This window comes from Siphateles boraxobius, unplaced genomic scaffold (genome assembly GCF_051911475.1).
Source record: "Siphateles boraxobius isolate OS27281-9 unplaced genomic scaffold, OSU_SipBor_1 11, whole genome shotgun sequence".
NCBI lineage: Eukaryota > Metazoa > Chordata > Actinopteri > Cypriniformes > Leuciscidae > Siphateles > Siphateles boraxobius.
Genome location: NW_027508711.1, coordinates 2,282,221 through 2,299,575, shown reverse-complemented (window position 1 = coordinate 2,299,575; position 17,355 = coordinate 2,282,221). Strand labels below are relative to the sequence as shown.

The window sequence follows — 17,355 nt, the reverse complement described above, 5'->3', positions numbered from 1 at the left end:
GGTTATTAATAGTCAGCGGTGGGTATTTTCAGAGCATCTGCTGTAGTTCTGTTCAGGATGAGGACTTGTCACTGGGCAGTTTTCATACAGAAACCTCTGTAAAGGAGGTTAGAGCATCTGGATGAGCTTTAAATATGTTTTCAAACTTTACGTTTTATTTGTACATTGTAATATTTCTATTTGGTTTTGTATTAGTTGAAATATGTTTAATTGTAAGCAGAAGGAGGGGGGGGGGGGTGAAGTCTAATTATGCAATTAAATACAATCTGATACAATTGATTGTATTTAATTGATTTAATTACAAATAATCTAATATTTTTTGTTTCTCTAGCAGTGGTTTTGGATGTTGAAGACACTTTAGACAAAAAAATTGTTTTACTTTTTCTGTTTAAAGTGTACTAAAAATCTATTAATTTTCTTAGAATATATTTTGAATAAAATATGCTTTAGAACAGTTTCAAAGACAGTATTCAAATATATCAGATAAAAGTAGAATTCTTAAATCAGTGTTGTCAAGCCTATACACTGTATACAGTGTATATAAATATATAGATGTGTGTGTGTGTGTGTGTGTGTGTGTGTGTGTGTGTGTGTGTGTGTGTGTGTGTGTGTGTGTGTGTGTGTGTGTGTGTGTGTGTGTGTGTGTGTGTGTGTGTGTGTGTGTGTATAATTAAATAATGTGTGTAAATAATTATTTGATCCTCTGCTGATTTTGTAAGGTCGCCCACTTACAAAGAAATGAAGGGTCTATAATGTTTATGGTATGTTTATTTTAACGGATAGAGACAGAATATCAACCAAAAAATCCAGAAAAAACACATTATATAAAGGTTATACATTGATTTGCATTTCAGTAAGTGAAATAAGTATTTAATCCCCAATCAAAACATGCCTTAGTACTTGGTGGAGAAACCTTTGTTGGCAAGCACAGAGATAAGACGTTTCTTGTAGTTCGTATCTTGTGTAGTTGTAGTCACCAGGTTTGCACACATCTCAGGAGGGATTTTGGTCCACTCCTCTTTACAGATACTCTCTAAATCCTTAAGGTTTCTTGGCTGTCACTTGGCAACTCGAAGTTTCAGCTCCCTCCACAGATTTTTTTATATAGGATTAGGTCTGGAGACAGGCTAGGCCACTCCAAGACCTTAATGTGCTTCTTCCTGAGCCACTTCTTTGTTGTCTTGGCCGTATGTTTTGGGTCATTGTCATGCTGGAAGACCCATCCACGACTTATCTTCAGTGTTCTGGCTGAGGGAAGGAGGGTCTCATCCAAGATTTGACGGTACATGGCCCCGTCCATCGGCCCCACAACACAGTGAAGTCGTCCTGTACCCTTAGCAGAGAAACAGCCCCAAAGCATGATGTTTCTCCGTGCTTGACTGCAGGGATGGTGTTCTTAGGGTCATAGTCAGCATTTCTCCTCCTCCAAACACGATGAGTTGAGTTGATGCCAAAGAGCTCAATTTTGGTCTCATCTGACCACATCACTTTCTCCTAAGCCTTCTCTGAATCATTAGATGTTCATTGGCAAACTTCAGACGGGCTTGTACATGTGCCTTCTTGAGCAGGGGGACCTTGATTTCAACCCATTGCGTTACCAATGGTTTGCTTGGTGACTGTGGTCCCAACTGCCTTGAGATCATTAACAAGCTCCTCTCATGTAGTTCTGGGCTGATCCCTCAACCTTTCTCATTATCATCCGTAGCTCATGAGGCCAGATCTCGCATGGAGCGATGATTTTTCATTTTGTATTTCTTCCATTTCTGAATAATCACACCAACAAAAGCTTATTGCTCATGGTCTTGTAGCCCATTCCAAGCTTTGTGCAAGTCTATAATCTGGTCTCTGGCGTTTGACAGCTTGGTTGGAATGGAAGATTCCATGACAGATTCTGTGGACAGGTGTCCACTGACATTAGGACATTAGGAGTACGTTCTTAAAGTGACAGGACTAATCTGTGTTTTACATGGGCACACAACCAATCTGTGGGAGGCAGAATTCTTGCTGGCTGGTATATAGGGGATCAAATACTTAATTCACCCGATCAAGTGCTATCAATTTACAACCTTTATATAATGTGTTTTTCTGGATTTTTTGGTTGATATTCTGCTGTTAAAATAAACCTATCTTAAAATGTATAGACCCTTCATTTCTTTGTAAGTCGAACTTAAAAATCAGCAGGGGATCAAATAATCATTTCCCCCGCTGTATATATATTATTCTGTATGTATGTGGGTATGTACTTATAAACATTAGTTATCATTTAGGATTTTTTCACACTTTTAAAATATTCTAAAAAGAGATTCCACTTTAAAGACCTGACAAAAAAGAAAAGAAAGAAATAGCAAAATAAACAAAGATATTCTTTCTCAGAATGACATGGTTTTAATTTAAATCTCATACATAAAGCAGTAAGAATTCATATTATCTCTTTCAATGGGGGTTTAAAGCAAAGATTTACAGATAATAATTTACAAACATATTAGAAGGATATACAGTCCATAAATTATAATAATCTCCTTGGCCTTAATATACCACATTAAAAACAGCATTGTTTAGCATTACAGAGACCATGAGGTCAATTATATGTGATGACATATTAAAGTCATAACTGATGCTAATGCTGATCTGTCTTGGAACTGAGCCTGGTATATACTCTTAAAATGTGTTTGTCATTAAATATGATTATATAAACACTGCTTCATATTTAATTGTAATACATTCATAATGTAAAAGTGTTTGTGTGTGTTCATTCAGTTCAACCATAATTTTAACATCTCATTTGTGTGTGTGTGTGTGTGTGTGTGTGTGTGTGTGTGTGTGTGTGTGTGTGTGTGTGTGTGTGTGTGTGTGTGTGAGCAAGTGACTTGAATTCATGGTGACATGCATTTGAATAAATACATAACTGGCATACACATCTGTAAAATATACAGAATAAAACATTATGTTTTCTTTGACCCTTTTAAACATATTAAAATACATCCGTTTGCTCCTTGAATATATTATGCTACATGTACACTAACTAAACTGAAGAGTGTGAGTTTCTGTCAGCGTGGGGGAAGAAAATTGCGAGCGGAGGACCGATTGCTGCTGGTTTCAGTGTTCGTGTCACCCGAGCCCAGTTCATTACCTGTCATGTGATTCAAAAAATATTTAATACAAATAAGATTCTACACAATTTCACATCATTTCAAAGGTCATGTTTAAAAATGTGTTATTAAAGTTAACTACTTTGTGCACTTTAATAAACAATAAACTCACCTTCATTTGAATGAGATTTCAGCATGGCCATTTTAGCCAAGAATTTAAAGGACAGACAAGCGCCCGTTTCTCTGTCACACAGTCCACCTGCTTTACAGTTGCATGCTTTCCGACAATCCATACCGTACGTCCCATACATGCAGTCTAATAAGAGAAAAAAAGACGTGTAACAGCTAATTTAGCCATTACAATATCTGCAGGTAAATATTTTCCACTTGTCATTGGCAAATACTCTCTTTTTGAAGATGTTTGCGCTTTGCTGATCCAGTATATGTGTATAAAGTGTAAAAGGATCAGAAAGGCTCACTTACATCTAACATTCATGGTAAGACTCAATTAAAGGACTGAGTGTGAGGAATTGGTGTGGAGGGAGTGTGTTCCAGTAATACAAAGTGTTCATTCACCAACTCACGTTGTTCTTACATAATACATTAAGTGATAATTTGAGGGGCCCTAGAAGGACTCCACAGAAAAGACACTCTGGGGTGAGTTTTCTTTAGTATGCTGAACTGTTCTTTAACGTGTAACCTGAGACCACACAAAAACCTTCAGCTAACTGAGGCTTTTGGTAAATACTTGAATATCCTAAAAAGAAAAAAAAAGAAAAATCTGCAGTGAACAGGTGAGAGGAAGCTGTGTGACACATCAGCTATTCAAAAATAAATTCTGAAATTGTGAGGACAGTTAAGACATTATTATAAAGATTTTGTAATAATATTTTTTCCTCCCTTGGACACGCATACTTTCTACAAAAATTGTTTTGAAATTCCTTCATGATTCTTCTTTTTAAAAAAGCCTTTATGAAAACTATATTGACCATAGGAGACACAATATTAAAGGTTTGATTTATATATATATATATATATATATATATATATATATATATATATGTATATAAATTCAAATTTAAAATTGCTTTATTGGCATGACTGTAAATAATACAATATTGCCAAACCGTGGAATACATGGAATAAAAATAATAAAACCATAAGAATAATAGAAGAAATATATTATATATTATATAAATATTATAACATAGCTTAAATTTCGTATCATTAGAACATATGTGAACATAATTTATATATATATATATATATATATATATATATATATATATATAATATTCATAAATATTTTGTACAATTGTTTGGCAAAAAATATACAATAGGCTATATCTCATGTAAATTGATTTATATAGAGTACTAGATAGATAGATAACTTCAATTTACATGAGATATATTATAGATATGGATAAGTAAGTGTAAGTATACTATATATATATATATATATATATATATATATATATATATATATATGAGAGAAATGTAATAATTAAATAAAAATAATTCAATAAAAAAGTTATAATTCAATGTTTTTTAATGTCTCCATGTCACCTTAATTTAAGTCATTATTAAGTGTTCTCTTGCTCTGAAAGTTGCATTTGATTTTAACTTCAGTTGTGTTAATATTGAAAACATAGCCTAACTGATTACAAAATCATTGAATACTTTGAATAAGTGAATCCACTCCATGCACAATCCCATCTGCCAAAACAGGTGCACACAGACAGCAGACTGTACCTTTACAGATGCCATATTCATCTCCATAATCATCCTCATCCTTGTAGAAGTCACAGAAGAGTCCCGGTCCGCACTTGACGCCGTGCATCCCGGACACGGTGCGGTAGCAGTGCTCTCCCCGTCCCGCAGCACAGACCTGACAGCACCCGCAGTCATCCAGCACCGTGCGCCTGCAGCGCTGCGTCGAGCCGCACAGCGCGGGGGTGCATCTGTCCGGGCAGTGAACGGCGTACTTACCCCCGGGACCCCACGCGTCAGCACCTCCAAACACCATCAACAGGAACACTGGGATCGCGTATAAACGCATGACTTGAAGTGATAGCGAAGCCCACGCTGGATGCTGTGCACTAGGGAGGAGCTGTCCTCTTCTTAGATGGGACAGTGAATGAAACAGCTCGGGCTGCATGCCTGTCAGCTTTAAACAAGTTTGTTTTGCATATAGTATGCCCTCGTCAATTTCCTCAATCCGGTGTTGTTGTCTATTTGCCAGCCCCCCTCCCTGTTTTAGAAATCCGGCGTGGAAGTGGAATTAGAGCCGTGCTGCCATCCAGGAATTGATGTCATCACTGAAGTCTGGAGTTGTTTGTTTGAGGGTTTTTAAAGATGACCCCCGTGACCCTGACGTGAACGTGCATGACAAGATGTTTGGATAGAGAAGCATTAAAATTGTCCTTTCTTAGTTTGAGATGGAAATTAAGTTTTGTCATTATAATTAGCCTATGTCATAAAAAGCTTAAACTCCTAAACCCAAGCTTGAACATGAAATATTTAATGGAATTATTCTAATCAATATTAAATAGGCTCAGGTAATTGAACCAGTGAGTCTACAGCAAAACAACCACCTAGATTATTTCTAATCTTATTTATATCATAGAATTACATGGAGAGTGTCTTTGTGGAGATTGTGTGTTTGAATATGGATACATTCAATATAAATATAATATATCAAAGTTAAGACAAAGTCGATTTGTATTCTTTCAGTAACCTATGATCTGAACAATTTAAAGAAGGGGACCATCAAAATATTATTTCATAAATTGACCCATTTTAGCGGACAGTTTTTTTCTTCCATAAAATAATCTTATTTTTCTTTTCTCTGCTACTTTTTCTTAAAGAAAACATCAAGATACACTAAAACAGTAAGCCTTTTTCAATATTTATGCATTTTAATTAATAGTGAAATTCCATCTAATTGAATTGAACAATCCTTACATTTTATTAAGAATTTTAAATGAGTAAGAAAAACTAGAGCTTAATAAAATATTTTGAATAAATCTTAATGAAACAAGGGAATTAACCATTTAGTTTATGTGATTCGTATTCTTACGTTTTAAAATAAAATATGTTTAAATTTATGTTAAAGGTTTTTTTTAATTTATTTTTTACAAAATGTATTATTGGCCTCCTTTAGTTTTTTTTTTTACTCATTTAGAATTCTTTATAATATGAATAATATGTAATGAATATTCAACTCAATTTGATTTAATTGAACGATTAATTGAAATGCGTAAATCTTGAAAAAAGGCTTTTTTAATGTATAATTTATGATGTTATTCATAAAGAAATTACTTGATAGAAAATGTTTTGAAAGAATCAAATTTTATTACGTTGTTTTAGTAAGGATAAAATACTTTTCCATTGAATATTAATGAGACATTTATAAACCTATCTTGAAAGTCAAAGCAATCTGCGTCCGATTTAGTCTTCATATTATTTCGGAAAGGAACACAAGAAACTCATGCAGCAGTGCTGCAGTGAAGGCAATCTGTCACTAGATGGAGCTGTTTCATTAAATAATGGCAGGAGATCTACGGTAGGTAGAAGGAATGCATTAACTGGGTGATTTAACTGAATTAGATTCAACTAATTCAACTTCAATGTGTTCCTCACGCAATGTCATTTTGTGGCTTCAGAAGATATGTAATAGAGCGCAGTCGTATGGATAACTTTTATGATACTTATGTTGCTTTTTTCGTTCAACCACATCCTGACTCTCTAACGTACACTCCAGTCCAGTAGATGTCGGAAATGCTCCATTGGTTTGTCAGACGCCAGAAGTTCCAGAGAAAGTATTTCTTTTGCATGCATTGGTTGTAAACACACTATGGTAAACACAGACAGACAACTCACTTATGTTTCTTTTAGTTTTATATTTTTAGTCATTGCCTTCAACTTGTAGCTTTATATGATGTCGTGCGCTGCTATAAATTGTACAAATCGCCACTCACAAGGATGTAGTGTACATTTTTTTCGGTAAGTTAACGTTATATGTACTATCTATGAATGGTTTGACTTTTATTTATGATTTCTCTTTGCCAATATGTAATAATAATAATAATAAAATATTATTAATAATACTAATAACAACAATAACAGTGAAGTTACGCGCGGAGAACCTGGTCGGAAATCATCGGCATTCTGGTTGAATTTGATTCAACAAGCTGCAATTTATATAAGAACGTTTCCCGCTGGATGACGTTCTTGTTATCAACAAGTAAACTGATTATTTTGTTAAAACAGAATTAATTATCAACAGTTAACGTTATTAGGGGGCATTTAGCGATGCTTCTTTGAATCGAATCTTTGAATCTTTCAGTGAGTCGGTTGATCTAGTCGGAACAAGTCTCTCTCTCTCTCTCTCTCTCTCTCTCTCTCTCTCTCTCTCTCTCTCTCTCTCTCTCTCTCTCTCTCTCTCTCTCTCTCTCTCTCTCCCTCTCTCTCCCTCTTCCACTCTTCTTCTTCCACTCGTCTATTTATCTGTATCTCTCCTTCAGTTTCCCTTTAGGTGATAAGAGCAGGCTGCAGCAGTGGCTGGTGAACATCAGGCGGGACAAGTGGAAGCCAAATCCTTCTTCTCGTCTATGTTCTGTCCACTTTGAAGATAACTGTTTCTATACAAGCAATCTGGGCAAAGTACGCCTTACTACATCTGCTGTTCCCACCATCTTTTCCTTCCCTAAACACATGCAGAAGAAGCCACCACACACCAGGCGAAGGCTTGAGAGGCGTGGGGATGTTGTACTGAGAAACGTTGAAGCTGTGGAGGAGATTGTGAGGGTTGTTGTGGATGAAAGCAATGGTGCATCAGAGATTCGCCCCGGTTCATATAGCCATTTACCCTGCCATCCTTCTGTGCCATCAGACACAGTTTGTCATTCCAAGGATCACACCTACTACATGGCCGAATTTCCAGAGACGCTGCAGAACAGTTTTAACTTGGCCAAAGCCGAGCTTACAAACTACAGGAAACGGTTGAAACTGCAGAGCGCCAGGATTAGAAGGTTGAAGAAGAAAGTGACTTCTCTGTCCGCCATCGTTTCAAAGTTAAGACAAGAGAGAAGACTTTGATTTGCTTTAAATTGAAATTGAAATTTGAAAAAACGCTGTGGTTTGTTGTAGGTTTGTGATGGGCTTGTCAAGCTCCAAATGACTCAGTAAAAGTATTTAAGAATGGGTCCATATGACTCGCGTGCTACTGTATATTCCAAGCCTTCTCAAGCAATATGATTGAAATTTAAGTCAAAACTGTTCTAAAAGATTTGTTCATAATCTTTCAATAAACATAAAATGATCGTTTAAAATAGTGTGAAATTTGTCAAGTATGGAAAAAGTATTTTGTTCCCTTCATGTAACTATTCCCATCTTAACAGCCTTAAGAGTCTGGATTGTGGACTCCAGCCTGATCTTGCATGCATAGCCAAGAGTTGTTCAAACTTTAATAACCTTGGACTCCATGGCTGTGGTTTGGCTTGAAAGAGGAGGTAGCCTATGTGATGGATGCTGTTCTGCTTTCCACCCGACTTGCACTAGATTTATATATATATATATATATATATATATATATATATATATATATATATATATATATATATATATATATATATATATATATAAATAATTTAAAATAAATTTAAGTTCAAAGATTTGAATGATAGAATATTTCCAATAAAAGAAAAAAAATGAATACAGTATTAAATACATTGTTATTGTAGTGTTATTTACATACTATATTAGTTTGTATTAATATTTTGAATTAGCTTTTACTTTTATACACAGTTTTTGATTTTAGTAACATTTTATTATGTGCTTATTATTTTCATTTTTTAATATTACTATTTTAGGTTTAATTTCTTTTTATTTCAGTGTTATGTTGAGTTTTATTTGTTATTCATTTTATTTCCAGTTAAACTAAATGACAATTACTGAAATAAGTCTAAGTTTTTCATCATATACATACAGTATATAGTGCCTTTCAAAGGTTTGGATTTTTAATGTTTTTGAAATAAGTATCTTATGTTCATCAAGCCTGCATTTATTTGATCAAAAAATTCATAAAAACAGTAATATTGTGAAATATTATTACAATTTAAAGAAGTGGTTTTCTATTATTTTAATGTATTTTAAAATGTAATTTATTCCTGTGATGCAAAGCTGAATTTTCATTAGCCATTACTCCAGTCTTCAGTGTCAAATGATCCTTCAGAAATAACTCTTATATGATTAAAAAAACTATTTTTTTTTGATACCTTCAGGATTCATTGATGAATAAAAAGTTAAAAAGAACAGCAATTTTATTTCAGCGTTATTTCAATAAAAAAATGGAATAACAGTTGTATTTAACGGTCATAACCATAATAAAGCAATGGTAAATAATATCGCAAAAACAAAATCTAGACATAACGGACCCGTGATGTAAACGTCATGACGTCACGACACTACGCCAAATGCGTAAAATCCTTCGCTGTGTACGCGCATTCCCGAAACCGAACGCCGCTATTTTTCATGGCAACAGCTTGCGGAGCGGCAACCTACCCTACTATAAACACCCTCCAGCGCGAGATTAACCGGCATATCGCCCTCGCATTGCGTAACTCCTCTTTGCCGGGTGGCGTTTAGTTATATTTAATTCAAAAGTGTGTATTTGTGAAAGTAAATATAGGATATGGTTGATGATAAAGCGGGGGATTCACGTCCTTTCTGATAGACAGCAGGTTTAAAGATCCTTGCGGGGGGCAGGCATTGGGTTGATCTGCTGGGCGTGAATGACAGAAGGAAGAGAGAAGATCGAATCGTTTGGTAAGCGTTATTTACTCTGTTTTTTTTATATTTCCTTCGACAGTATCTGATAATTGTTTTTCGTATCTGTAATTAGTGTGGTTTAGCTCTTTAAACAGTTGAGCTCGTCAAATGTCAGCTATTTTTGTATCTATCACTGTTGTTTTTGTCTCAGCTGATGCAACAATGTACGTTAAGTCCTGTCCAAGTGACAGTTCATACTGTGATAACTGATCTAATTGTGTTTACATTTTGCATAATGTGTTGTATTTGATCAAAAACCAGGGTTTAGATGGATAGTGCATTGTTTGAAAGACCATAACTGATGCATTCTGGTCCACCATGCTTAAGAAATAGCAGATTCTTTGGGGTGATGCGGTGTTGGGGTTATAGATGGTAGGTTCAAACCACTGTCATAAAAGACCAGGATGTGGTCATTTAGATGCCTGAATGCTAGTATCCGTACCTGGATTTTAACTAGCTTAACAAAGCAAGCCTCCCTTGGTTAAGCAGCCTTATTAGAAAGACAATACTGGTGGACCATCTAGACAAGCACCAAACTACTGTATGAAATTCATTCTGGTCCAATTTGGTTTTTACTGCAGAGAACAGGTGAACCGTGAACTGTCTCCATTGTTTCTTTGAGCAATGCATTTAAAGGGACAGTTCACCCATAAATGAAAATTCTGTCATAATTTACTCACCCTAACCCTAATGTTTTCCTGTCCTATGTGGAATGCAAACAAAAAATATTTAGCAGAATTTTGTCTACACTTATCTTTTCCATACAATGATAGTGAATGGACATGAGGGCTGCCGAGCTCCAAAATGACATAAAGCACCTTGAAATATCATACAATTAATTCATGTGAATATTAATCCAACTCGTCAGTGAAGTCAAAAATAACTGGTTCTTGCATGTCATTTGTTAAGTCAATTATTTTAAATGTACGCAGTGCAAAATATATTTTGGAGCCAGAATGGAAATTTGTAGTAAATAACTTTCATAATTTTGATCTGTTGACAAACATACCTATCACATGGTTGCAGAAAACTTGGAATATAATGCAGAAGTCGTATGAATTCATTTTATGATGTTTTTTTTTTGTCATTTTTGGAGCTTTTATAGCTCCAGTCCCCATTTACTTTCATTGTATTTATTTTATGCAAAATATATTAGTTTGTTTTTCACATAAAAAAGTCGGTTTGGAACGACGTGAACGTGTGTAAATGATGGCAGAACTTTAACATCAGGTTACTCCAGCGTTACTGTCCCCCCAAGTGTACTGACAATCACTTTGGCTAAAATTAATAATCATTTTAGTTGTAATATAATAATAATAATTAGTTGTAATAAATAATAATCAGTTAGTTTCTCAATTCTGTGAGAGGAGAACTTCACCGTACTGCATGTTGTGTGATAGAATTGTTGTGCGTGTCGTAATCAGCATCTTTATTGTTTACGTCTACAAACAAGTCGATCCAAATCTCATAACGGGCGGCTCTGATTTGATTTTTTTGGTATGTGTTCAGGAGACATGTGGCTCTCAGCACAAACCCCAAAGCTCAGCTTTTGAGTTCACAGTTGTGCCATCTTCTCTTCTTGTCCTATATTTTGATGCCCTCTGTGTGAAATGTGATCACATCGGACAGAAGTTTTAGTTGTCGCAGTTGCCCTGGATTAGTCAGGTGTTCAGACTATCAGCCCCCCAGACCATTTCGACTGGCTGAATTGAATTCACTCTCTCACTTCAACAGAAGGTCAGCAGTGATAGGCACTTGGCAGTGTAAACTCTTGGCTGGGAAGCTTTATGCTTGTCTGACAGATTCTAGCTTAGTCCTTGACCTCTGTGGCTTGGAATGACCCTGTGGTTCTATGCGCTTTTTTGTTTACGGTTAACATTCTTTGTGCGTTTCCATCATTTGACTGAGCTTATTTGCATCTGGGTTTCCAAGAAATACTTGAAAACATTTCATGAATTATTTCCATTAAGTCAAATGGGACACCAGATTAATATTTTTTTGTATTTTACAATTTTTTACTGGGTCATTCCTGTTATGCAGCATTCTTTTGAACTCTGTAACATTAAAACAAGTATTCGCTTGTCTTTTAAAGGGTTAGTTCACCCAAAAATGAAAATTCTGTCATCATTTGCTAACCCTCTAGCTGTTCCAAACCTGTATGAATTTCGTTCTTCTGTTGAAAACAGAAGAAGATATTTTGAAAAATGTCCATAACCAAACAGTTGACGGCTCCCATTGACTTCAATAGTATTTATTCCTATTTTTTCTTATGGAGGTCGATGGGGCCTCAGGTCGACCTATTGATTGGTGACCAGACCGTCATTCTTCAAAATATCTGCTTTTTGTGTTCAGCAGAAGAACGAAACTCATACAGGTTTAAAACAACTTGAGGGTGAGTAAATGTTGACAAAATGTTCATTTTTGTGTGAACTATCCTTTTAAGACAATATTTCCATAAAAAGGTGTCACAGACTTTCATATTTAGGCTCTGGCCAAATGTGATTATTTACACAAAGACAAAGAAGGTAAAATTAATGAGGGATTGAAAGTTTGCTGTCATGAGAGTGTCAATGTTAATATTTAATATTCATATTTTTAATAGTTAATGTGGATCTTTTTAACCTTCTTTTGAGTAAGAAAACTAACCAATATTATTTTCATATTTAAAAATTGTAAGTTTACTATCCAACACATGTAGACATGTGAACATGAATCTGAAGTCCGTCTCACAGTTATTTTGTCCTCCATTTTAATTTGGAAAACACACCCATGAGCTATCAGATCAACACTGTTTAAAACTGCATGTTCTCTACCTCTATTTTTAAACATGATCTAAAATTACTATTTAGGTGCATAACTACCCTCTTTCTCATTATTAATAGTAAAGTGTAACCTGAGATTGTCTATATTTACACCCATAGCATTGTACTCATGCCAATATGTCAGTGGTAAACACCCCAGAGTATAAGCTCAGCGTCTCTTTACATAGTCCGCCACATTAAGGACTTGTTGTTGTCATGATTTTTGCTGGATTAGTCAGAGTTCCTGGGGAATGTGACACTCGGTCCCACACCATCTCCCACATATCTGTGAAGCAGTTTTGAGAAGCATCCTTTTTATTTTTATACATAGTGAAACTGTAGAGGTTGCCAGGTGTAATGCATTCTGGGCTGTAAGACCGTGGGCAGACGTGGAAGTGCTGGGTCATGTTGCTCATGGACACTAACCAACGGGCAGTAATGGTAACTTGCTCAAAGTGACAAGAAGGTCGCTGGGTTCATTGACGTGAGAGTTTTCAAGTAGAGATGTAGGCAGGGGTCCAGTTTGCTCATTATCAGGCTGATGGTGTCTGGTTCATTCAGGTTTTTAGACCTGGATTTTCATTTTAAATCATACTTCCGTCCAAGTGTTGGATTAATCATGTCAGTCAATGCTGATTGAACAGCTACTGAGGTTTCATATTCATATGATCATGTTCTCTGAGAAATCAAATTTCATGAGTACTTCTCTCATCCTAACCGCCGGAGTTTCCTCATTTCCTCTTTTTATTCTCAAAAATGCAAGTAATCCCTCTTCACAGCTTTGGTAAAGTTGTGCAAGTTAATATAGTGTTGCTGTTCAAAAGTATGAGGTCAGTGAGATTTTTAAAAATGTTTTTAAAAGAAGTCTCACATGCTCGCTCACCAAGGTTGAATTTATATGCTCGCGTAATACAACGTGATTTATTTGTACGTTTTTGTATGTTCCTGACTTAAAATTAAAAGGATAGCAATAAAAATTGATTGCTGGAATAAAAAAAGCCTCCATCTTATCTGGAGTTTACAGGTATAGTTTGAGCTAATACATCACATACTAATTTTTTTCCCCACAGTTTTTAAGCGGATACATTCATTGTTATCTTCAAATGAATGCTAACTGTCTCTCAGGTTGGTAAGAGACCCAAAGAGGAGAAACCCGGGTGCTTTCAGGCTGTTTTCATGTTGACGTCACCTCTCATTAGGTTATTCCTTGGCTAGTTACAGCCACTGGAGTCTGTAATCAGTTTTACACATTAGGGTGAAGTCTAAACCTTCTGATTACTGAGTCACAAATATGGTGGGGGTTAGGGGTCAGTGATTTGCTAATTAATCTGTAATGCATGACTATTGTTGTCTTCGGCAAGTAAGCTGATGTGTTCCTCATAGGGCTGGGTATCGTAACAAAAATTTCGATACCGATACCGATACCTTAACTTCGATACCGGTTCCTGAACAACACTTTTTTCGATACCAATTTTATCAATATATCATTACCTAAAAAATTTATTTTAATTTTTTCAGTTTGTTGACTTTTTTACACTCATATTTTGAGTCTGTAAAAAAGCACCAATGCTAAAGTTTTCTATGTTTCCTAATCATTTAACAACATGTATTCTTTACTTCAATGAGCTCATTGTTTCTGCCTTAACTTAATGCATTGTTTAACAATGAAACTGAATGAAAATTAATTGAAATGCATTACACACAGTCACCCCTGATAACAGATCACTCTAAATTGTAATTTAGACACACATGTATTTTCTGTAAAGCTCCTTTGAAACGATATGTATTGTGAAAATGCTATACAAATAAATGTGAATTAAATTAAATATAGGCTACTGGGGTGCGGGATATATGCCTCACGCTCAGCACACATGAAGCTTGCGCAAAGCACTGACAAAAGTAGCCTAATGATTATGGATGTGTCGGGAAACGATAGCAAGGAGATATTTTAATTGTTTATTAATGAACAAGTGTTTACTAAACGTGTTGGCTGCAAAGATGATTATTGCGAATTTGCGATGCTGACTCGTCATCCCCGCAGTAGTGAACGAGGCGCGCGCCTATATGGATTAGGTAATCAAACTATTTATTTCTAATTGTTTCGTTTAAAAGTAGACATATTTTGAACATATATAGAACTATTTCTCATGTCTGTGAGGCAAGTATCCTATACGCTGAGTTTTGGTTTATATGTGACGCGCTCCAGTTCTTGTAGTCGAAGGCTGATAAACTTTCTACTCTCAAGTATATTCTGTGCGCTTTCAAGTGCCTTATCAGATTTACCGTGTTACCGGTCTTGGCAGCAATTATCTTGTCGAAAATATTGCATTGTGTGCTTATGGCATCGAGTCGGGTACATAGGTACACTTTTGATCATTTCCACATATTTTCTATCTATCTGGGTTGGACACTTACACACACACACACACACACACACTACAGCCTCACGTGCGACGAGCCACGTCTCTGGGCAGCCGCGTAAACTAGTGTTTTTCCAGCACAGCCAATCATGCTGCATGTTTATTGTTTCACTGACGTTGACGAGATTAACCACTTAGGTACCGAAACTTGGTACCGAAAAACAAGACATGTTTCGATACTCGGTAGTATAGAGGCAATTCGGTCAGTACCTAAAAAGTACCGAACTCGGTACTCAGCCCTAGTTCCTCATGTTCTATTTAAAACGTGCCTCAGGAAAATGACCTTGATTCCCTTCTACATATGTTCTCTCGTACATTTCTTACATCCCGACAGGAAAAACAAGTGCAGTCTGTCAAGAAATTTCCTTTAGAGAGGCTCTAGAGGACAGACATGTACATCTTTTTTGGGGGAAGAGCGGGTTTTTAGTCGGTTTCTGACAAGGATATAACCACATGTTCTAGATTGTGGGAGGCCAAATATAATAATTTAGAAAGCAACCATTGTAATACACATATTGGTTGGCTAATAATCTGAATATTATGGGTGAGTAATTTCACCCAAATGCCTACAGTGGTAGGTTATGTCCTGGTTTCAATTATGAAGGGAAATGCTAGGTGAGACACAAACTCTAATCAGATTGTTTATTTAAATGTATTAATTATTTACTAGAATTTATTTAAATTACATTTATTGTTTACATTCAAATCACGTTAAAATGTGAACACCGGAATTGTTAAACGTAATCGAAATGCATGTGTCTTATCGAATCCCCGGTTCTTGGAAATTTGGATTCGGTTCTCGATACACAAAATCCTAATTAAAATTCTTTGTTGTACACTATTTTTAAATGTATCTTACTTTTATTCTTTCTTTCTCTTTTCCAGCTATGTGCCTCTTGTGTGTGAATAATGTACAGTGATGGTGCCTTCTCAGACACACGTGATGCTCAAGTGGCAGGAGCACCTGAACAGCTCCTGGGCAGCGGAGGACAGCGTTCAGACAGCCACACGGCACGGAGCGGCTGCTCTCTATGCAAAACTGCTCTACAACAAGGAGGTTGTGGGCTTGGCCCAGCCGGTGCAGGACCTAATGGGTCCACGCTTGCCTGACTTCCAGTTCGAATCCAGTGCTGAGGAGGAGAAGGAGGAATATCTATCTGCGCTGCTACACAGTCAACGATGCCTGGCCCACCGCATGCTGGCAAGGACCCCCTTTGCCCTATCCCTGCACCACAGGCTGGTGATCCTCCAGAGGGTGTTCTATGCCCTCCACAGCAAGTATCATGACCGATTCCGAGCGCCGCTCCCCCCACAGCCCTCATCCTCCAGTGCAGAAGGGGGCACTCTGGAGTCAGTGTCTAAGCCTTGGCCAACAGGCAGTTCCCGTTCAAAGTCGGGCACGGACGTTCTTATCGAAATGGGTGTCCGGACTGGGTTGAGTCTCCTTTTTGCTCTACTGAGGCAGAGTTGGCAGCGGGGGCGTCTTGAGAACCCACCAGATGTCGCTTTGTGCAATGAGGTATTGGCCACTGCGTCTTCAGTCCTGGCTGCCCTGCCACCTCTTTCCTTGGCCAACGAGAACAAGATCCCAACAGTGGGGCTCGACTGTCTTGCGCAAGTTGGAGACTTCCTGAAGAAGACGGCTGTCAGCGGGTCCGGGGCGGATCGGGCGGGTCGCAGGCTAGCCCTGGAGCTCCTTCTCTCGCTAGCCTTACAAAGAGGGTCCTTGCGCTTCCTTCTGGAGTGGGTGGAGGTGGCGTTGGCTGCCTCTGCTTCTTTCACCACCTCTGAAACAGTTGGAGTGGGCTACGAGCTGATCCATCAAACACTACAACAAATGCGCCAGCACACGGTGTGTTCCTACACCATGCAGTTGACCTAGCGGTCATGCTAATAGCATAAGTGAAGTAATATACAGTAATACTAATGGGTAATGGGCACTAGTATAGAAAGCTGTGTCTCTTTTGCACGCAGAGAGAGTATAGAGTTACAGAACTGAGGCTAGGCTAACACCTTCCTCCATTTGTTCATCCCTCCCTCGGCACTTAAACGAAATCATTGTTGGTAATTGTTACTGTACTTCTAATACATTAGCACCATAGAGTAGTTTACCATTATTCTGTATTCCTCTCATGGAGGGCAGGAATGGCTCAAACGTGTTTCCTTGCTCTAAATAACATTGTGGCTTTCATTTGACCGGGAGCTCTTGGCCGA

General features: G+C 37.0%; 3 protein-coding genes across 12 annotated transcripts in view; 2 read left to right on the top strand and 1 right to left on the bottom strand.

The window, feature by feature from the left end:
* Nucleotides 1-2,362: 2,362 nt before the first annotated feature.
* Nucleotides 2,363-5,378, bottom strand: esm1 (endothelial cell-specific molecule 1). The gene is made up of 3 exons (XM_077248122.1): nt 4,842-5,378; nt 3,262-3,405; nt 2,363-3,130 (listed from the first exon to the last, which is right to left on the bottom strand). Exons 1-3 carry the CDS (start codon nt 5,245-5,247, stop codon nt 3,048-3,050), a joined length of 633 nt encoding a protein of 210 aa, XP_077104237.1. The 5' UTR covers nt 5,248-5,378; the 3' UTR covers nt 2,363-3,047.
* A 1,464-nt stretch (nt 5,379-6,842) lies between these two features.
* Nucleotides 6,843-8,422, top strand: LOC143757158 (THAP domain-containing protein 3-like). Of its 2 annotated transcripts, none has more exons than XM_077248112.1 (2): nt 6,843-6,910; nt 7,616-8,422. In XM_077248112.1, the coding sequence occupies exons 1-2, from the start codon at nt 6,861-6,863 to the stop codon at nt 8,187-8,189; spliced, it is 624 nt and encodes a 207-aa protein (XP_077104227.1). In that variant the 5' UTR covers nt 6,843-6,860; the 3' UTR covers nt 8,190-8,422. The 2 variants fall into 2 exon arrangements, with proteins under 2 accessions (XP_077104227.1, XP_077104224.1); XM_077248109.1 differs by lacking the exon at nt 6,843-6,910 and adding an exon at nt 6,955-7,094.
* Nucleotides 8,423-9,600: 1,178 nt separating this feature from the next.
* The window catches only part of LOC143697779 (putative E3 ubiquitin-protein ligase HERC1), an 86,502-nt gene continuing 78,747 nt past the window's right edge, over nt 9,601-17,355 (top strand). For 8 of the 9 annotated variants that reach the window (XM_077194151.1, XM_077194147.1, XM_077194153.1 and 5 more), the window contains exons 1-2: nt 9,779-9,917; nt 16,027-16,993. In XM_077194151.1, coding sequence (XP_077050266.1) covers nt 16,061-16,993 — 933 coding nt within the window. In that variant the 5' untranslated portion in view covers nt 9,779-9,917; nt 16,027-16,060. Of the gene's footprint in view, nt 9,918-16,026; nt 16,994-17,355 lie in introns of all 9 variants that reach the window. The other variant, XM_077194149.1, reaches the window with a different exon arrangement.

Coding starts and splice junctions, on each gene's coding strand:
- LOC143757158 (XM_077248109.1), top strand. CDS start 7,027: ATGATGTCGTGCGCTGCTATAAATTGTACAAATCGCCACTCACAAGGA. Junction 7,095..7,615: donor TGTAGTGTACATTTTTTTCG/GTAAGTTAACGT, acceptor TCTCTCCTTCAG/TTTCCCTTTAGGTGATAAGA.
- esm1 (XM_077248122.1), bottom strand. CDS start 5,247: ATGCAGCCCGAGCTGTTTCATTCACTGTCCCATCTAAGAAGAGGACAG. Junction 3,406..4,841: donor TGAATATGGCATCTGTAAAG/GTACAGTCTGCT, acceptor TTCTCTTATTAG/ACTGCATGTATGGGACGTAC. Junction 3,131..3,261: donor GAAATCTCATTCAAATGAAG/GTGAGTTTATTG, acceptor ATCACATGACAG/GTAATGAACTGGGCTCGGGT.